Source organism: Alexandromys fortis, unplaced genomic scaffold (genome assembly GCF_014885135.2).
Source record: "Alexandromys fortis isolate MF-2015 unplaced genomic scaffold, M_Fortis_MF-2015_v1.1 scaffold_290, whole genome shotgun sequence".
NCBI classification, from domain to species: domain Eukaryota; kingdom Metazoa; phylum Chordata; class Mammalia; order Rodentia; family Cricetidae; genus Alexandromys; species Alexandromys fortis.
Genome location: NW_026068167.1, coordinates 253,086 through 274,713, shown reverse-complemented (window position 1 = coordinate 274,713; position 21,628 = coordinate 253,086). Strand labels below are relative to the sequence as shown.

General features: G+C 42.2%; 2 protein-coding genes across 4 annotated transcripts in view; one reads left to right on the top strand and one right to left on the bottom strand.

Moving 5' to 3' along the window:
* Positions 1-6,874, bottom strand: part of St13 (ST13 Hsp70 interacting protein) — a 46,802-nt gene extending 39,928 nt beyond the window's left edge. The window contains exon 1 of the mRNA XM_050128269.1: positions 6,745-6,874. Within this exon, the coding sequence (XP_049984226.1) occupies positions 6,745-6,758 (14 nt within the window). The 5' untranslated portion in view covers positions 6,759-6,874. The remainder of the gene's footprint in view (positions 1-6,744) is intronic.
* Xpnpep3 (X-prolyl aminopeptidase 3) overlaps positions 1-21,628 on the top strand; it is a 46,282-nt gene that overhangs the window by 9,192 nt on the left and 15,462 nt on the right. For 2 of the 3 annotated variants that reach the window (XM_050128265.1, XM_050128267.1), the window contains exons 2-4: positions 4,910-5,026; positions 12,162-12,569; positions 15,779-15,981. In XM_050128265.1, coding sequence (XP_049984222.1) covers positions 4,910-5,026; positions 12,162-12,569; positions 15,779-15,981 — 728 coding nt within the window. Of the gene's footprint in view, positions 1-4,909; positions 5,027-6,109; positions 6,252-12,161; positions 12,570-15,778; positions 15,982-21,628 lie in introns of those variants that run through there. The other variant, XM_050128266.1, reaches the window with a different exon arrangement.

Sequence of the window (21,628 nt, the reverse complement as noted above, 5' to 3'; positions counted from 1 at the left end):
CTTACCTATACTGGGAAAGGCGTGTAACACCATACCAGCTTCTATGTTTTAATTTAGAAAAATAAAGACTCAGAAAGCTTTGTGCGGGGGGTATTTAAGCAGTTGAGAAATTTATTGTAGTCAAAAGACACATTCAATGAAGATAAAAAATAAGTAATTTGGTTATAATTAAAACTATGATGGAATATACACCAGATGAATAAACTAGTTATGTGACAGCCCTGGGCTGTGGTCTCAAAGAAAACTTGCTGGACTTAGTAGCCTACTAGTCAAGCTTTCTGCCAGCAGTGAGTCATTTGAGATAGGGTCTGTGCCTACTTAATGTCTATTATAAAATCACAGTAAAAGCCATGCACCATGCTGTGTACTGTGAATCTGTTCTAGAAGGAAAAAGAAAAGCATGAATAAAGCTCTTGGAAGCTGTGCATTTATGTATTCAGTATATAATGTCTACTTTGTACCAGGTAGTTTTAGCCTCTATTGATAGCTGTATTGAATAAAAGTATTAATTTTCAGTTGTAATGGCATACAAAATGGGTAGGGCAGTTCATGCCTATAATCCCAACATAGAAGGCTGAGATAGGAAGACTAAAAGAGAGTTTCAGGTAAGCCTAGACTACAGGGGAAGACCCTGTCTCAAAAACTAAATAACAAGCTTGATTATACAGAATGCAAAAAGTACTGACTGTACTCAAGTGGTCCCATGCCTTTAATCTCAGCACTTGGGAGGCAGAAGCACGTGGATCTCTGAGTTTGAGACCAGCCTGGTCTACAGAGTGAGTTCCAGGACAGGCTTTGTTAAAGAGACCCAGTCTCAAAACAACAACAAAATGCATAAAACAACTTGAGAAAATGTGATATCTCAACTTTTTAGGGAACATAGTAAACTCAGGCAGAGACAAACATGCAGCACCTGTTATGGTAAAAATAAAACACTGCGGATCCCGGAGTGGCCTGTGTAGCTGCCGTGTCCACAAGAAAACATACAGGCACGGATTCATACATACATATATACAAAATAGAACTTTTCTAGCAGACAAATGTGAGCCTGTGTCCACGCAGACCAAAGGTCAGAGAGTTGGAACTTACCTCTAGTCCTTCAAGGTTATTGTGTTTCTACCTCAAACAAAGGTCCTTACCTAGTTCTGCTCTCAAGGTCAACAGATGTGGCTAATAGCCAGGCCTTGTACTCCAGGAACAGAGATGTTCATACCTCAAACAACAGTCTAAGGATCCAACTAAGTTCTAGTTGGTTCCCTTAAGTACATAACTTTGGATTCCATCCAGGGAGTGGTTTGCCTGCAGAGTGTTTTTGGTCTAGAGAGTGAGTGTGACTTGTTTTGTTGTAGCAATAGAATGTTTAACTGTGAATGTAGCCCGCAACCTCAGTTGGTTTGTTCATTTCCTTGTATTATATTAATGTAGTTTTTTGTTTTATTCTTATCTTTTGGGGTTGGGTATTTTAAGCAGTTGGAAATTAAACACGGGTGAATTTCAGTACTCACTGGAATTCCCTCCCGATACTATTCCTATATGTTTCTTCGTTTTATTATTTTCTTTTGCATCTTCATATTCTTTACTTAAATTTTCTAAATCCCCACACCTCTACCCTGGCAAGAGGTATTTTTTGTCGAGGCTGGTCTCTGACAGACAAACAAAACTTTCCATGGAAACAGACTTTGTTATAAATTACATAGATTTTAAACCATGCCAGATGAACAATTTACAAATCCTGAAACAAGAGTTTACAGTCTACAGTGTAGAGCCAGGCAATGGTGGCACACAACTTTAATCCCAGCACTTGCAAGGCAGAGGTAGATGGATCTCTTGAGTTCTAGGCCAGTGTGGTCTACAGAGTGAGTTTCAGGAAAGCCAGGGCTACACAAAGAAACCCTGTCTCAAAAAACCAAAAGAAAAGAAAGAAAGAAAAGAGTTTACAGTATAATCTTAAAATATAGAGCAACAGGGCTGGAGAGATGGCTCAGTGGTTAAGAGCATTGCCTGCTCTTCCAAAGGTCCTGAGTTCAATTCCCAGCAACCACATGGTGGCTCACAACCATCTGTAAAGAGGTCTGTCGCCCTCTTCTGGCCTTCAGGCATTCAGACAGAATATTGTATACATAATAAATAAATAAATATTTAAAAAAAAATATAGAGAGCAACATACAAAGAAATCATAGGGGAAAAAAAAGATTTTTAGGCGTGAGGAAGTAGAGCCTTAGAGGAAAAGGACAAAGCATAGAGTCAGGTATAAAATATTTGGACATCATTTGTGGCAGTAGATGGTAACAGTCTGTGAGAATGTGGAAATTGAGGTCGTCGATTTTGACCATTGATTTGTGTTGAGGCCAAGCTGATGAAATAAAATCTGAGTCAGGGGTGTGGGAGGTTAAGACTGACTGCAAGGTACCTCTTCCAGGTCAAGACCTCTTCTGAGTCAGACTCTTGGGGTCTCCTGCAGGCGGTGGCTTGGAAATGGGTATCAAAATTCAATCCAGTCGAAGATAAAGGGTGAGGAGTACCACCCCTCCATGGCCGATTAACTGGCAGGAAGCTCAGGTCTTCCTGGATTTCTAGTATCAAGATAATAGGTTTTCTGTACCCTGTTAATAGGTTTCTCCACCAACACAGTAAACCAGATCCATCCAAATTGAAAAAGAAAAGGTTTATTTTGAGGAATGCAACTCCTGGGTGAGTCCTCTAGCCCCCAGAGATCAAGGCTGAAGAAGGGGCCAGAGAAAGCATGGCCCGAACTAAAGGAGGGTGCTTCTGTACCTGTAGTTGAAGGGTGACAGCACATCCTCCATAGGCTGGGTTTGTGCCCAGTGGTAATGCTTTAGGCAGAGATTGGGTCTCTGGCAACTTCAGGGGAGGAGCCTATACAGCCAGCAAGAATGCACGACTGGACGTTTTCACAGCTTTTTTTTTTTTAAATAAACATTTTTTTTAATTTTTTTTATGGTTTATTTAACTTTATTTTATGTGCATTGGTGTGAAGGTGTCAGATCCCCTGGAACTGGATTTTTAGACAGTTGTGAGCTACCATGTGGGTACTGGGAATTGAACCCGGGTCGTTGAGAAGAGCAGTCAGTGCTCTTAACCGCTGAGCCATCTCTCCAGCCCCCAGTTTTTCTTTGTTGGAGATTCTCTGAGAGAAAAGGAATGGAGCTTTCCCTAAACAGTTTTGCCTTTTTGTTTTGTTTTGTGAGATTGGAATTCTTTATGTGGCCCTGGCTTATAGTGGCATTTCATTTGTATTTTAATAGATTAAGCTTGCCTGAAGATCAGAGAGTAAGACAGCCCCACTGGTCAGCCTTACAGGCCAGGCAGTGGTAACAGACACCTTTAATCCTTGTAGGCCAAACTACATACTAGTTGCCATAGAAACCAGGCAGTGCATGTCTTTCATCCCAGCACTAGAGAAGAAACACTCTCAGGCACAGTCTCATTCTGAGATTTTGGAAGAAGGATCACCATTTCTTTCTTTTTTTCCCCCAAGACAGGGTTTCTCTGTAGCTTTGGAGCCTGTCCTGGACTAGCTCTTGTAGACCAGGCTGGCCTTGAACTCACAGAGATCCGCCTGCCTCTGCCTCCCAAGTGCCAGGATAAACCGTACAAAGCTTTCAAAGGACTGCCAGCAGAGTACCTACTGTTACACCAGTGTGTTCCCGTGTGTTCCTGCCTCCCCTCCTCTTTCTTCAAGCTCATTTGCACACATGGTGCCTGCTGTCATGGCATTCATGGGATGCTTTTCAGTTCTCCCTCGAGGGGAGGTGGCGTGAGTGATTTCTGTTCAGAGCAATCATCATCGCCTTTTGCAGTCCCACACAAATAGCTTTTATGAACGGCTTCATGTGCCTCTCCTTGTGATTATACCCATCTTAAGTTGTAACAGTTACTGTTTACAAATCTAGTACTTTATTATATAGTATTGTAATGTTCTGTCTTGTCTCATTTCCATTATACTTCATTTTGATTATGAAGTCAAACAGTCTTACTCTTATGTCTTGCTTAGCGTGTATTCCAATGATGTCCTAAATAAAATGGTTAAATTAATGCTAACAGGTGAGGCAGTGGAGGCACATACCTTTAATCCCATCAGTTGGGCTGCAGAGGCTGGTGGATCTCTGTGAGTTCAAGGTCAACCTGCTCTACAGAGCTAGTTCCAGGACAGCTAAGGGCTGTTACACAGAAAAACCCTGTCTCAAAAAACAAAATGAATGAATAAGTAAGTAAGTTAAGTAAATAAATAAATAAAGTTGATGCTGGCTATGCTTATATTATATGCCAGCTATGGCTAAGCATTTTCATACATTATTTTACTAGACTTGCATTTGCAATACTAAATGAAATAGCAAGTACTTGTTTTCTTTTTTGGTTTTTTGAGATAAGGTTTCTCTCTGTAGATCTTGTAGACCAGGCTGGCCTCAAACTCACAGAGATCTGCCTGCCTCTGCCTCCCGAATGCTGGGATTAAAGGCGTGCGCTACCACCACCCGACAAGTACTTGTTTTCTTATAGCTAACATAGTCTCAACAACAAAAAAAAATGTCAATTCTGTTCTTCCAAATTTTAGAGTATTGCCTTGGGCTACCCCTGAACTCCTTTCTGACCCTTTTTTGCTTTTCCTTGTTCCTTCTCTTCCTCCTCCTCATAGCTCCTTATTCATGCTATGTTGTGTGTTTGTGTTGCTTCTGCTGTAGCAGACTGAGGTCTCTGGGAGTAGAGAGCTTCTTTGTGTTTCCTAGGGCCCAGTACAGACTCTGGCATAGAAAAGGAGCCACAAACATATTGGAAGGAGAAGGAAAGAAATGCTAATGTGTCTTTGGTAAGGATCCAAACTGCTGGGAATAGATGAGTGTGCGCATGCTGTAAAGATGCTCCATTGCAGCCTTTGCTTCTTCTTCAGGATGCGTATCGTGTTTACAGCGAAGGTACTCCCTCCAGCCTGTGCCAAAGAAGAAGATTCCAAACCGGTACTTAGGCCAGCCCAGCCCAGTTACACATCCACACCTCCTCAGACCAGGTAAGGCCTCTAACTAACAACCACTACTCTGTGTATATGCTCTGTCTAGGATAATGCTATGCATTAAAATTTTACTACTAGCTGTGTGTCATGATTATACACTGATAGTGTTCTAATGTTTTTGTTTGTTTGTTTGTTTGTTTTGTTTTTTGTTCTTTTCAAGACAGGGTTTCTCTGTGGCTTTGGAGACTGTCCTGGAACTAGCTCTTGTAGACCAGGCTGGCCTCGAACTCACAGAGATCCACCTGCCTCTGCCTCCTGAGTGCTGGGATTAAAGGCGTGCGCCACCACTACTTGGCAAATAATATTATTTTAATTAAGCTATAATTCAGAGTAACTAGTAAGAAGTATATATTCCAGAATTTTTGTATGGGTATTTTGTCTTCATGTATACCTGTGTACTACATATGTGCCTGTTGCCCTTGGAGGCCAGAAGAGGACATTGTATCCCCTGGAACTGAAGTTAGAGATGGTTGTAAGCAACTGTGTTGGTGCTGGGGCCTGAACTCAGGTATCTAAGAAAGCAGCCAGTGCTTTTACCCACTGACCCATCTCTAGCCTCATATTTCAGGTATTTTTAAACAAAAATTCTAAGTCATAGTTTCTAAAACTATTTTCTGTTGATCTTTTTCTATTTGAAATATTAAACGTTCATTTGAGAATTTTAACAGAATTCTTCAATATGAATTGAACAAAATTTCCAGCTGTCTGCCACTGTGAGCAGCTGACTCGGTAGAGGGTCATGGGAAATACTGGGAAGGCTTCTTTTGTTTCTAGAGATGCTGCGAGAACAGGTGCCATCGCAGTTGCAGAGAGTAAGACTTGACTGGTTTTTGTTTTGCTTTGTTTGTCTTGTGTCTAGGAAGGCGATGGTGTATTTGTGACAGGTACTCCAGAAATGGGGTAGCAGGGTAAACCAAATGCTTTATAGAAAAATCCAGGGTTTTGAGGAAAATTACTTATTCCTTCCGCCATGAGAGGATAAACATGTATTTCTTTAAGTTGCTATGAAAACATGTATAGTAATAAAATAAATTCCCTTTAGAAATATGTTGTTCTTTCACTGTTTCCACTCAGTGAAGGATACCAATGTGTCTCTCAGTGAGGACTTCCTTTGGCTGGTTCCTCATCAGACTGGAATTCCTGCTAGGAAGTCGGCTGACACTCAGGAAATGCAGCTCACCACTGAAACACACAAGAAATCAGAGTTTTTCAAAGCTGTAAGGTAAGCATAATAGTAGTCTGGTTGATAGTAAATATTTTTTTTTTACCCTGTCCAGCTACCTGTAGTTTCTGTTTAAAAGAAGAAAAGGTAGAATTGATACTTAAGTTTTACCAGCTTTGAAATGATTGATTTCTTGTGGTGAAATACTTTTATGTGGTAAGCTGCATTTCCCAGGCCTTGAACCTCACAGTCATACGAAGATGAATTACTTCGTGTCTAAATTGTTTGCTCTCTACATATGTGCATAATTTTTTTTACTTTTGCCTTCGTTACAGATTTGAATATTGTTCTGAAAAAATGTTAAAAGCAACTTGAAACAAAACACCAATATTTTAAAAACAACAACAAAAAAAGACACACCAATATTTAGTCTCAATGCCCATCACATAAAACATGAAAATTTCCTTTAAAAAGAGAAAAATAGAAGCCAGGCAGAATAAGCCACCTTAAAATACCAATGTAGTTAGTTTCAGGAAAAAATTAAACTACATACCTCCATCTTTCCATCCATTTTTGGTCTTTATTGCTCTTTTTTCTCTGGGTTTTCTGCTTGGCTAATTAAACATGTCCTTGCTCTCTTATTAGACCTGGTCCTAACTGTCATGAAGACACTTCCTTCTTGGCTGTCATCTTAGAATTGATTGTACAGTCTCTAGTCTTTTGGTTCATTAAAGTTGGTAGAAGGTCACCTTTGTCCCTAATTGATTTCACAAGAAAAAATGCTTAACTTTAATCCTTAATAATTACAGTTTCACAGAATGCCATATTGACTGTTGGTTCTGTGGTCAAAGGCCATTGCAACTGCAAGTTTACTGATAGAGTACAAAGTTCATTCCTTACCTGCTTTGCACTGTCCCCACCAGATGAAGAAAATGGCTCATTTTCTGCATGCTTTTTCTGTTGTGATTTATTATTCTACTGCTTTGAGATTGGAAGTTTGAAAGCATTTAGCTAATGATCATGCCAAGCTGTAGATAATTACCAGTCTTGGGAAAATACAGCCAATATTTTAAAAAACTTGTCAAACAATCATTCTTATGAACTAGATTTCATAAAGAAATGCTTTAAATGAGGCTGGGGAGATGCCTTTAAATCAGACTGGGGCTGTAGCTCGGCTCTGGTAAAATGCTTGCCTAGTATGCCTAAGAACCCTGAAAACTGAGTGTAGGGATATACGCTTGTAATGCCAGCACACTAGAGATGGAGGCAGGAGGATCAGAAGTTCAAATTATAATCAGTCTCTGCTTTTATGAAAGTGTATAGGCAGGGCAGCCCATTCTCAGAACCTCTTCCTGCTGCAGGGAGCTGTCAATAAAACCTTGCTCACCCTTCATAAACACACACATGCATGAACACGTACATGCACGTGCACATACATTTGCTACTTGGGTAACTAGGAAATTTCCAGTGCTGAGTAACAACGGCAAACATAGCATGACTAGTTATCAGAGTACAAAGTTGAGGTCTCTGCCTGCATTCTAGGAGACTTGGGAGGCGTAGTCTCAGAAGAAGAAGACAAATATGGGAATAGGTTCTTTGTTAATCTCACCAAACCAGGGTAAAGACCATTACCCAAATTCTTTGGTCAAAGTAAACAAGCTTTATTTTCTCTCAGACAGGGCTATCTCCCTTAAGTGATGTTTGAGAAAATAGCATTGAACATAGGAAAAAAGTGGGGCTTCTATGGCCCAGAAAACTGCAAGGCTAAGGGATTTTCATGGGAAACATAGGAACTTGGCAGAGCATTTCAAAATTATTTGGCAGAGCATCTTATCAGGGTGGATGTTAGGGTATAAGGTGTGGAACACGTCAAATACCAGAAAATGGGTGAAGACCTGGCCAAATGAAAGTTCTGCAGAAAACAGGCAACAGGCATGAACTTATTTTGACCTTGTAATAAGATGACTTTTAATCTTAAAATGGAGTCAGGCTGGTCCATCATCTTTCTCATCCCACTGGTTTTTTTTTAATATTTTATTTATTTATTATACATACAATATTCTGTCTGTGTGTATGTATGTCTGCAGGCCAGAAGAGGGCACCAGACCTTATTACAGATGGTTGTGAGCCACCATGTGGTTGCCGGGAATTGAACTCAGGACCTTTGGAAAAGCAGGCAATGCTCTTAACCACTGAGCCATCTCTCCAGCCCTTTTTTTGCTTTTTTTGAGACAGGGTTTCTCTGTGGTTTTGGAGCCTGTCCTGGAACTAGCTCTTGTAGACCAGGCTGGTCTCGAACTCACAGAGATCCGCCTGCCTCTGCCTCCCAAGTGCTGGGATTAAAGGCGTGCGCCACCACCGCCCGGCAATCCCACTGTTGCTTTGATTGATTGAGACTAGTCTATAGTTCCTAAATTACCTCTATTTATTTATTACCAATTTTATCAATAAAAGTAAAAAGGATTTCTATTATAAATATTTTTAATTAAAATTTAAATTTTTTCAGATTTTTGTTTTTTTGAAACAGGGTCTCACTAGCCCTTGCTGTCCTGATACTTACTATATAGATCAGGCTGGCCTTGAACTCAGAATTCTGTCTGCATCTGTCTCCTAAGTGCTGGCATCAAAGACATGTTTGACCTAAACATTTTATTAATAGAAGGCAAACTGCATGATCTGCTGCAGTTAATTCTACACAAGTAAGTAAAACTAGACAGTTCCAAAGTAACCACAAATAATCGAGTTACGTATGTTGAACATGGTTGCTAAGAGAACTCCAAGGTCCTCTGATTTAACTTACTGCTCTGGGAACTATGGCAAAGGCAGGGAGAAAACAGTGATATGTAAAGCATAAAGTTACCAGGATGTAAATGCAGTAATGTTTATCATGGCAGAAAAAAGCTGAAGCTGTATAAATGCCTGCCGTTGTGAGAGTTGCCTGCAAGTGTGGGTCTGTCCACACCAGTGTGCTCCAGAGCAGGCACACTCAGAGGTCAGCTTCCAGCGGTTGCTTCAGTGCTCTCTGCCCTCGTTTTTGAGCTAGAATGTCTCAGTGGACCTGGCTGGTCAGTCCACTCTGGGATCTCTGTCACTTCCTTCCCAGCACTGGAATTACGCATGTGCCAACTTGCTCATCTCTTTACATGGAAGCTGGGGACCCAAAGCCAGGTCCACATGCTTGAGACATCTCCCTGGCCCAGTGTCTTTCTTTTCTTCTTTTTCCTGAGTCTCACAGTAGACTGACCTGGCCTGGCCTAGAACTCATAAAGATCCTGCGTCTGCCTATCAGATCCTGATAAAGGTGTGCACCGCCATGCCCAGCCCAAGGCTTCCCTTTTTAACTGTGTTTTTCTCTTTATAAAATTAATTATAAAAGCATATACTTGTTAGAATTCAAGTGCACTGAGTAGAGATTTTCAGTCTGTTCTAATCTCACTCCTGCTAGAACATGATCAAGAAAAGAATGCTTATTTTCTAAAGTTAGATCTGTGTCTCATTTTGCTCTGTGCCTTTTTCACACAGCACTGTTCCATAGTTGTGTTTGCATATTTGCACATAAACACTGGCCACTACAGGGAGAATCGTAGCGTCACAGTCAGCGTACAGATTAAATGAGGCAATATAGGATGGTTAATACTATACATGTAGCAAACACTCAGAAAACATCAATTGTTTTGTATTATGGGAAGCTGCCACAAAAAGCAGAGCTCAGTCTATGAGCTGAGACTCTCCAAGTCTGCCATGTGAATTCAGCAGGGAGGGCTGGAATCCAAAGAGCAGATGATAATCTAAAGACCCTCTTGCAGTGTTCACAGAAACATACAGGAACATTTACAAGTCTTATGGAGTAGCACATTCCAGCTTCCTTGAGATGGGAATATCTGTAGTACAAATCACTTCCCACTGTCCTTGGTGTGCTGTGGAGCAAAGTGTTTCTTTCTCAGATGAGGCCATTGGCAACAGCAAGTGAAGGCCAAAGGGATATACCTTGGTAAATTGCTCTTTTTTTTTTTTATTTATTTATGGGTTTTTTGTTTTGTTTTGTTTTGTTTGAGGCAGAGTTTCTCTGTAGACTTCCCTGAAACTCATTCTGTAGATCAGGCTGGCCTCAAACTCATAGAGATCTGCCTGTCTCTGCATCCCGAGAGTTGGGATTAAAGGTGTGTACCCCCACCGCCTGGCTAATTTTTAAGTTTTTATTTTTAGTTGTGTGAATAGCTGTGTGGGTTTGTGCACATGAGTTGATATTTGGAGGTCAAAGGTATTGGAGCCACTGAACTAGAGTTTTAGGCCATCAGACATAGGAGCTAGAAACTGAACTTAAGTCTTCTACAAAAGAGTGTGCACTCTTGACCACTGAGCCATCTCTTCAGCCCCTAAATAGTTGCTTTATTGGTTCTTTTATACTTTGAAACATATAATAAAAGCAGGCAATTTCCATTTCCTGAAGATTTATTGAGTCATCAACTCGCAACCCTTTTCACAGATTTATTTATTTAGTTAGTTAGTTAGTGGTTTTTTTTTTTTTTTTGAGACAGAGCTTTTTAAATAACTAGTAATTTTTTGTTTGAGAGAGAGAAAAAAAAAATCTAGCCCTTTGAACTTTTATCTCAAAAGCTTGTATGTACTCACATGTTAAGAGACTGAAGACTCCTTAGGGTTTGATCCTTAAGAACCACATGTATTGGGGCAGAAGCAATGGCTTTGTACCTTAGAGCACATGTTGCTCTTGCAGAGGACCCAGGTGGAAGCTGACAACCATCCATAATTTTAGTGCCCTCTGGCTGTGGGCACCAGACACATACATGGTGGACATGCATACATATATACATACATACATGCAGGCAAACATTCATACAAAAGAAATGGCATAAGCCTGGTGGTGGTGACACATGTCTTTAATTCCAGCACTCAAGAGGCAGATATCTGAGTTCAAGGCCAGCCTGGTCTACAGAGCAAGTTTCAGGATAGCCAGGGCTACACAGAGAAACCCTGTCTCAAAATAAAATAAGCAATAAGGTATAAAAAGATAAAAGAACCACATGCTTTGTTTAATGCCAGCAAGATATCTCAAGTAGAAGGAAAGGCCTAAGCCCTGCAGATTGTCCTCTAAGCTCCACATGTACACTGTGGCATGTGCATGTCCACAGGCACACAAAGAAGTTAATGAGTGAATAAGGAATGTAATTTAAAATTTAAAGAGGGGGAGAACTACATGTTTATTTGATTCTCACAACAGCCTCAGCAGGTGGATAGATAGTATTATAATTAAAACTACATACTATTAGCCGTCAAGAATCTACTGTATTCTAATTATACTGTACCTTGGTAATATGGTGAACAGGCAAAAATCTATCCCCATGTGGAAATTGCGTTTTTACAAGGAAGTCATAGAGAAATAATGTATCAAAATGTATTTAACATGTTAAAATTTCAAGGAACTATATCGTAGCACATAGTAATATTCTATAAGAAGCTGAAGAGACGGCTCAGCTGTTAATAGCACTGGCTGCTCTTGCAGAAGACCCAAGTATAGTTTCCAGCACCCACCAAGTGGCTCACAACTATCTGTAATTACAATCCAGGGGATCTAACACCTTCTGGTCTCTTGAGGGGACCAGTATACACGTGGTGTATGGACATACGAAAGCAAACACCCATGCACATAAAAATAAATAAAATAAATATTTTAAATAATGCTTGATAAACACTTCATTAGATGAATAAAAGAAGGAACCAAAGATCTGTACAAAATCTTACAGGGTTCTAATCATAATTTTTCAAATATTGACACATTTGACTATAATTTACAGTCAAAACTTGGATTATCTAATTCTCTGTGTGTTATGTTATCAATTAAATGATCACAGATGTCTCCATCTGATAGTAAGGATTTTAAGTGTGGCCTTTCCAAAGCATCAATTGGCTTCATTTAATTATTTATTTACTTACTCATTTTACTGTTTCTAGGGGAGGTGACACCAGGACTGTCTCAAGTGGAATACGCACTTCGAAGACACAAACTGATGGCTCTGATCCACAAGGAAACCCAGGGGCACAGTGGGACAGACCACACAGTGGTGGTGCTCTCCAACCCTACGTACTACATGAGCAATGACATCCCCTACACATTCCACCAAAACAACAATTTCCTGTATCTGTGTGGGTTCCAAGAGCCTGATAGCATTCTGGTCCTTCAGAGCTGCTCTGGGAAGCAGTTACCATCCCACAAGGCCATGCTTTTTGTGCCTCGGAGAGACCCTGGTCGAGAACTGTGGGATGGCCCTAGATCTGGCACAGATGGAGCAGTAGCCCTAACTGGGGTGGATGAAGCCTACACCCTGGAAGAATTTCAATACCTAGTACCTAAACTGAAAGGTAAGGCTCGGAAAATCAAATCACGGGCCCAGTTAGAATTGGGACTTCCTTGGTCTGTAGTTGTTAATTTTCTTTTTCTGTTGTTGTTGTTTTTTGTTTGTTTGTTTGTTTGTTTGTTTTTGTTTTTTGTTCTTCAGGACAGGGTTTCTCTGTGTCACAGTCCTAGCTGTCCTGGAACCACAGGGATTCACCTACCTCTGCCTCCTGAGTGCTGGGATTAAAGTCCTGTGCCACCACCGCCTGGCTTTGTTAATTTTCTTTTTTTTTTTCTTTGTTTCTTTCTTTCTTTTTTAATTGTGTATACAGTGTTCTGCCTGCATGCCAGAAGAGGACACCAGATCTCATTGTAGATGGTTGTTAGCTGCCATGTGGTTGCTGGGAATTGAAATCAAGACCTCTGGAAGGCTAGCCTGTGCTCTGGTCTTCTCTCCAGCCCCATTGTTAATTTTCTAAAATAATTCTCCTAGTAATGTTTCTTTGGCCATCATGAAAAGAATCATCATGTCTTTTGTAAAAAGCAAAACTATTGCTAAATGTGGTGACACATACTGTATCCCAGCGCTCAGGGAGACGGGGACATGAGGGTCTCTGATTGTATCCCAGCGCTCAGGGAGACTGGGACATGAGGGTCTCTGATTGTATCCCAGCGCTTAGGGATACTGGGACACTAGGGTCTCTGATTATATCCCAGCGCTCAGGGAGACTGGGATGTGAGGGTCTCTAACGGGTTTGTTGTTGTTGGTTGTTGTAGCTGTTAGTTGTTAGTTTTTTGAGACAGGATTTCTCTGTGTAAACATCCCTGGCTGTCCTAGAACTTGCTTTGTAGACCAGGCTGGCCTTGAACTCACAGAGATTCACCTACCTCTGCCTCTTAAATGCTGAGATTATAGGTGTTTGCCCCAGGAGACAGAATTTGAATCAGTGAGTTCTGGGATTTTAAAGGTATGCTCCAGTCACCACCCTGCTCTCTGGAAGTTTTAAGATCAGCCTAGATTAAATCATGAGACCTGTCTTGAACTTTGGCTGGGGGAAGCCACATAAATACTGAGCACAAGGCATTTTCTCTCTGGCCTTTTAATTTCTTACGTAAATTGCTACCTTTGTTGTCTTTGGCAGTCAGAATTAACCTGGGAGGCCTGGAGAGATGGCTCAGCGTAAGATCACTTGTTTCTCTTCCAGAGGACCCAGGTTTGATTTCCAGCACCCACATGGTGGCTTGCAACCATCCTAACTCCAGTTCCAGAGGATTCAACACTCTCTCGCGACCCCTGTAGGCTCCTGACACAAACTTGGTACACATACATATATACAGCCAAAACATTCCTACACATAATGTTTTTTTAAAATTTTCTTTAACTGCCGGGCGGTGGTGGTCCATGCCTTTAATCCTAGCACTCGGGAGGCAGAGGCAGGCGGATCTCTGTGAGTTTGAGACCAACCTGGCCTACAACAGCTAGTTCCAGGACAGGCCCCAAAACTACAGAGAAACCCTGTCTTGGGGGGAAAAAAAATTTCTTTAACCATGTGTAGTTAAATCCTGGCAATACATGTTTTTTTTTTTTTTAAGATTTATTTATTTATTATGTATACACCATTCTCAGTATTCTGTCTGCATGTATGCCTGAAGGCCAGAAGAGGGCACCAGATCTCATTACAGATGTTTGTGAGCCACTATGCAGTTGGGATATGCAGTGGGAATTGAACTCAGGACCTTTGGAAGAGCAGGCAATGCTCTTAACCACTGAGCCATCTCTCCAGCCCCAATACATGTGTTTCTTGTTTTTTGGGTTTTTTGGGGGGCAGGGGGTTGAGACAAGGTTTCTCCGTAGCTTTTTGGTTCCTGTCCTGGAACTAGCTCTTATAGACCAGGCTGGCCTCGAACTCCCAGAGATCCACCTGCCTCTGCCTCCCGAGTGCTGGGATTAAAGGCGTGCGCCACCACTGCCCAGCTACATGTGTTTCTTGAAAAGACTTTTCTCATTTACTGTCTACTTTCTTTAAGTCACTATTTCTTTTGTTGTTGTTTTGTTTTGTTTTTCGAGACAGGGTTTCTCTGTAGTTTTGGTGCTTGTACTGGAGCTAGTGCTTGTAGACCAGGCTGGTCTCGAACTCACAGAGATCCGCCTGCCTCTGCCTCCCAAGTGCTGGGATTAAAGGCCTGCACCATCACCGCCCGTTTTAAGTCACTGTTTCTTTAAAGTTTATTTTCCTAATTATCTGTGTGTATCATGTGGAAAGAGGACAGGTATGCCAGCATACATACCTGTGGAAGGAAGTTAGAGGGCAACTTTGTGGAGTCAGTTCTCTCCTTCCACCATTCCTTGGGTTCCTGGGGTCAAGCTGAAGTTACCAGCCAAGCGCCTTTGCCTACTAAGATGTGTGTGTGTCTCATTAGCTCCTTGCTATTCTTTTTCTTTGCTGCGTTTTTTGCTTGCTTGTTTGTTTCAAGACAGTCTTACTGCAGCTCTAGCTGGCCTAGAATTCGCAGACACCTGCCTTTCTCTGCCTCCCACGTGCTGGGATTAAAGGCATCGCCAAACCCAGTTTGTTTGTTTGTTTGTTTTGTTTTGTTGTTGTTTTAGCGGCAAGGTTCTGTTTTTTTTGTGGGGGGTCTTTTTGTTTTGCTTTTTTGGATTGGGGGGTTGTTTTTTTTGTTGTTGTTTTGGGTTTTGGTTTTTTGAGACAGAGTTTCTCTGTCACTTTGGAGCCTGTCCTGGAACTCGCTCTGTAGCCCAGGCTGGCCTCAAACTCAGAGAGATCCATCTGCCTCTGCCTCCCGAATGCTGGGTTTAAAGGCATGCACCACCACCACCCAGCAACATATTTATTATTGATATGCTGTTTGTTTATATTTTATTTTAGAAGGAACTTGGGGCTCGTGTACTAGACAAGTGTTCTGCCAGTGAACTATTTCCTATTCTGATGTTGGGGATTTTTTTTTCTCACTGTGGCTTTTTGAGGCTTGTCTCATGTAGTCCAGGTTAGCTTTGAACTCACTATGTAACTGAGTCCTTGTCCTCTCTTGCACCTCCCAGGGTGTGATTACAGTAATGCAATGTCACACTCAAGCCAGTGTTAGTTTAATGTATATTATTGCTTGGTGCTGGAGGCTGAACCAAGGCTCTCATTAGTGCTAAGCATGCTTTCCACCACTGAAGTCCCCTTCAGCCTCTGTTGGTTCTAAACTTATTTTGGCTTCCCATTTTAAGCGGAGACAAGCATGGTTTGGTATGACTGGATGAAGCCTTCTCATGCACAGCTTCACTCGGACTACATGCAGCATCTGACCGAAGCCAAAGCCAGAAGCAAGAACAAGGTTCGGGGTGTCCAGCAGCTGATTCAGCGCCTCCGACTAGTTAAATCTCCTGCAGAGATTAAGAGGATGCAGATTGCTGGGAAACTGACATCAGAGGTATGGAACTATTGGAAATATTTCTTTGTCAGATCACAAAATTCAAGTTCTTCATGTTCAGTAGGGCCTTGAAGGTCATATACCCATTGTAGTGACTTCAGAAGTCGAATCCATCTAACTTCTGCAATGTTTAGTGACTATTAATAGATTTTCTATACTGCAATAATGGGTTTCTCACTGACACAGTAAGCCAGATCAAGCCGAATTGAAAAGGCAAAAGAACAGGTAGATCTAAGCAAAGCAGCCTCCAGGCCCAGAGATCAGGGCCAGAGAAGTCACAGGCAGAACTAAGGCAGGGAGTTTGTACCCTGTAGGTGAGGGGTGATGGCATGTCTCCACAACTGGGTTTGTGCCCAAGTATGGTCAAAAGCTGCTGGCTTTAGGTGAGATCTGGGCTTTGTGGCACCTTTTCTTAGTTGGAGATTCTCTGACAGGGTGGGGTTTGGAGAGAGGGGAATGGGGCTTTCTGGATCAAGCAGGAGCGAGCTGGTGGTTCCAGTCGAATAGCCCAACCTTTTGGGGTATATAGGCACTGGTTCAAATCTGGCTACTTCCTATTGGTGTGGGACACTTTGGGGAGGCAGAGTCAGGAAGTGGTGGACTCGTGCTCAGTGGGAGTTACAGGTGAAGCAACTTGGTATTTTGGTTGTTTTGTTTCCAAGACAGGGTCTCTCTATGTAACCTGGGCTGTCCTGGAACTCTGTAGACCAGGCAGACCTTAAATTTAGAGATCTGCCTGCCTCTGCCTCCCGAGTGCTGGAATTAAGGCAGCTGCCACCACCGCCCAACAAGAGTTATCTCTTAAGATAACTGAAGAGGGGGGGCTGGAGAGATGGCTTAGAGGTTAAGAGCATTGTCTGCTCTTCCAAAGGTTCTGAGTTCAATTCCCAGCAACCACATGGTGGCTCACAACCATCTGTAATGAGGTCTGGTGCCCTCTTCTGGCCTGCAGGCATACACACAGACAGAATATTGTATACATAATAAAACAATAAATATTAAAAAAAAAAAGATAACTGAAGAGATAAGATTGCTTGCTGTGGAGTTGTGATTCAAATCCCACAAATACCTGTCCTGGCTTTGAGAGGTCTGGTACCTTCTTCTTACCTCCACACAGCACAGGTCCAAACACCCTACATACATGAGCACATATACAAACAAATAATTAGAAATAAAAATAAATTTATTGTCTGGAGATAGTGGCGCTTGCCTTTAATCCCAGCACTCGGGAGGCAGAGGCAGGTGGATCTCTGTGAGTTTGAGTACAGCCTGGTCTACAAAACAGGATCCAGGACAGCCAAGGCTACACAGAGAAACCCTGTCTTGGGTGAGGAAAAGTTAAGATAAATAAATTTATAATTATTTTGAGTGTGTGGTGTTGTGCCTGCATGTATGTCTGTGCATGCAGTGCCCAGGGAAGCCAGAACAGGGGTTCTCCTGGGCGGTTGTGAGCCACCATGTGGTTGCTGGGAATTGAACTCGGGACCTTTGGAAGAGCAGACAATGCTCTTAACCACTGAGCCATCTCTCCAGCCCCATTTTTTTTAATTCTATATACATACATAAACTATTCAGAAAGTAAAATAACTCTACATAATGGAAGAGTATGTTTATCGATTCTAGTTTGATTAATATCTAGTATCTAAAATATATTTAAAACAAAAAAACAGCGGTGGTGGCGCAGGCCTTTAATCCCTGCACTCTGGGAGGCAGGGGCAGGTGGATCTCTGTAAATTCAAGGCTAGAGAAACCCTGGATTTGGGGTGGGATGAAGACATGGTTCAGCTGTTAAGAGCACTAACTGCTCTTCCAGAAGACCTGGGTTTAACTCCCAGAGCCCACATGGCAATTGACAACTGTCTCTAACTCCATGGATCTGACACCATCGCACAGACATACATGCAGGCAAAATACCAATGCAAATAGACTAACTAAAAGTTTAAAACCCTCAGAATTCAGGGTATGGGAGACAGCTCCACAGTTAACAACACTCACTGACCGGGTGGTGGTGACACCTTTAATCCCAACACACTCTGGAAGCAGAGGCAGGAGGATCTTTGTGAGTTCAAGGCCAGCCTGGTCTACAGAGTTAGTTCAAGGACAGGCCCCAAAGCCACAACCGTGTGTAACTCCATTTCTCAGGGACTCAATGATCTCTCCTGACCTCCATGGATATTGCACCCATGTGATATACAGACATACCTACTGGCAAAACATACATACATATAAAATTTTTTAAAATTAAAAACAACTCAGATTTCACAAATTACAAGTCAATATTTTTAAAATTTATTTATTTTATGGGTATTTGCATGCGTGTAAATATGTGTATCATGTGCACACCTGTGGCCCACGGAGGTCAGAAGAGGGCACTAGAGTCCCTTGAACTGGAGTTAGGGTAGGTATGAGCCACCATGTGAGTGTTAGGAACCAAGCTTGGGTCCTGCAAGAGAAAAAAATGTTCTTGACTTCTGAGCTCTCCCTCCAGCCCAAATAGGTAAATCTCTTTTTTTTTTTTTCTTTTAAATTTGTGTGCCTGTGTTGAGCATGGTGATATATGTCTTAGCATTCAGGAGGCAGAGGCAGGAGGACCTCTGCGAGTTTAAGGCTAACCTGCTCTACATAGGGACTTTGAGGCTAAGCAGAGATGCATAGTGAGCATCGGTCTATTAAATAAATGAGAAAGTAAGAAAATACGCTAGAGCCGGGCGATGGTGGCACACGCCTTTAATCCCAGCACTCGGGAGGCAGAGGCAGGTGGATATCTGTGAGTTTGAGACCAGCCTGGTCTACAGAGCTAGTTCCAGGACAGGCTCCAAAGCTACAGAGAAACCCTGTCTCCAAAAACCAAAAAAAAAAAAAACAAAAACAAAAAACAAAAAAAACCGCTAGAGAAAGAGGTATGCACAGGCCTGAGAAGACAGAGCATGGATCTCAGGAATTAGGATTATAGGTGGTTGTAAGTCATTTGGCATGGGTCCTGCAAAGTAAACTGGTCCTCTGCAGTAGCAGCAAATGCTCGTCATCCCTGGGCTATCTTTCTCCAGTCTGCAAGTCAATTTATTTTGTTGTTGTTTTAATTTTTGTTTCATATGTGTGTGTGTGTGTTTTGCCTGCATGTTTGTCCGTGCATCTTTACACACAGTGCCCACAGGGCCAGAAGAGTTGGTTGGATCCTCTGGAACTGGAGTTTTAGATTGTTGTGAGCCAATGTGTGGTTGCTGGGAGTCAAACACAGACCCTCAGGAAGAGCACCCAGTACTCTTAACCACTGGGCCATCTCTCCGGCCCCAACAAGTCAGTTTTCTTTTTTCCCTTTTTTCTCTGTGTAACCACCCTGGCTGTCCTAGAACTCACTCTGTAGACTAGGCTGGCTTCAAATTCACAGAGCCGCCTACCTCTGCCTCCCAAGTGCTGAGATTACAGCCCTTGCCGCCACCACCTGGCACCTCTCTCCCTTTCTTGGGATCAGAGACCATGTCATATGTATTTATAAACTTCCTGGCCCCAGTGACATTAAAGGTGTATACCACCATCACCACCACCACCCAGGTGCAGATCATTTTTGTTGTTGTTGTTGTTTGTTTGTTTTTGTTTTTTGAGACAGAGTTTCTCTGTGTTGCTTTGGTGCCTATCCTGGAACTAGCTTTTATAGACCAGGCTGGCCTCTGGGATTAAAGGCATGCGCCACCACCGCCTCAGCTTGACACCACCTTCTTGCCTCCTAGGGTCCTTCCCTCATATGTACAAGCCCACACAACTTAAAAGTCTAATTAGAAATCTAAAATAATAAGCCAGGCATGGTGGCTCTCACATTTAATTCTAGCACTCAGGAGGCAGAGGCAGGTAGATCTCTGAGTTCTAGGACAGCCAGGACTACACAGAAACCCTGCCTCAAAACAACCAAGGGAGAGAAGAGAAGGAGTCGTGTGGTTTCCTTTTTCACATTGGCTGCTAAGAATCTAAGATAAATTTGTGGCCCACTTATAAATAGCCATTGTCATCATGGTAATCTTTGTGGTTCAGAATGAATGTTTTCAACTCCTTTCCACACCTCAGAGCTTGTTTTAGCTCTAAATTTAGCCTGTCGTGTCATGTTTTAAATATCTGTATAAGCTAATTAATATATTTTCTGCAGCCCTGGAAGTGTAACTCAGTAATAGAGCACAGCTGGGTTAATCACCTGCACCATAAGTGTGTGTGTGTGTGTGTGTGTGTGTGTGTGTGTGTGTGTGTGTCTAAAAACTAAGTATGGTTGTGAATTGCAAGTATATATACCAATAAAAATAGACATACACACGGGTGTGGCTGTCCCAGAGAATCAGTATTCTGGATCAGTGGTTCTCAGGGGAAGTATTTTTGTCCCTTTTGTAGTTGACATAGGCTGCTGTATCTGGTGTTTGAATATGCAGGATGCTATTGACATCCTACATTGAATGAGATGGTTCCTCACAACTAATCATTACCTATGTCCAATTGTCAATACTACTGAAGTTTGGTCTAGGGAGATGGCTCTGTGGGCAAAGCACTGGTTGCCAAACATGAATTTGCTCCCTGGGACCCACGTGGTAGAAGGAAATACTGGCTCCTGAAAATTGTCCTATGACTTCCTTGTGCATGCACATGTGTAACACCTGCACACCCCCATGCATATGCACACATACACTCAAGATAAATGTCACTTTGCTAGATGTTTTTTATTTTATGTGAGTGTTATGTGAGTGCATGCATGTGGGGGGGGGGGGGATTGTACCACAAGCTTGCTTGCTGCACACAGAGACCAGGAGAACACATCAGATCTTCTGGATCTGGAGTTACAGATGCTTGTGAACTGCTTTGTGGGTGCTGGGAATCACCCAGGACCTCTGGAAGAGCATCCAGTACTCATAACCACTGAACCATCTCTCCCTAATTTTTAAAAATAAAAAAGTGGGGGGCTGGAGAGATGGCTCAGAGGGGAAGAGCACTGGCTGCTCTTCCAGAGGTCCCGAGTTCGATTCCCAGCAACCACATGGTGGCTCACAACCATCTGTAATGAGACCTGGTGCCTTCCTTGCCAGCAGTACATTGTATGCTTAATAAATAAATAAATCTTAAAAAAAAAAATAAAAAAGTGTACTGAAGTTGGGAAACCCTGCTGTAGACTAGGCCATTCATTCAGTCCTTGATTTCACACAGTAGAACTGCAGACACATCTTGTTACATGACATGTGCTGCTTTCTCTTTTGTGCAGCTCTGTCAGAACACCTGAGAATGATTAGCTCCATCAGTGATAGCGGTTTCTTCAGCTTCACACTTCTGGAGACTAGGAGTCCTCACGCTCAGAGTGACACTTCTCAAAACTGCTAATCCCATTCTTGAGGGGGCAGACCCTGTGATGCATCACTTCAAGGGCCCTGACTTTCCTACCACCCCAGAGAGGATTAGATTTTTCTTTTTTTAAAGATAATTATTGCTGGGCAGTGGTTGGCATATGCCTTTAATCCCAGCACTTGGGAGGCAGGGGCAAGCGGATTTCTGTGAGTTCGAGGCCAGCCTGGTCTATAAGAGCTAGTTCCAGGACAGGCTCCAAAGTTACAGAGAAACCCTGTCTCAAAAAACCAAAAATGTATGTATTATAATATATTATAATATATATAATATGTAT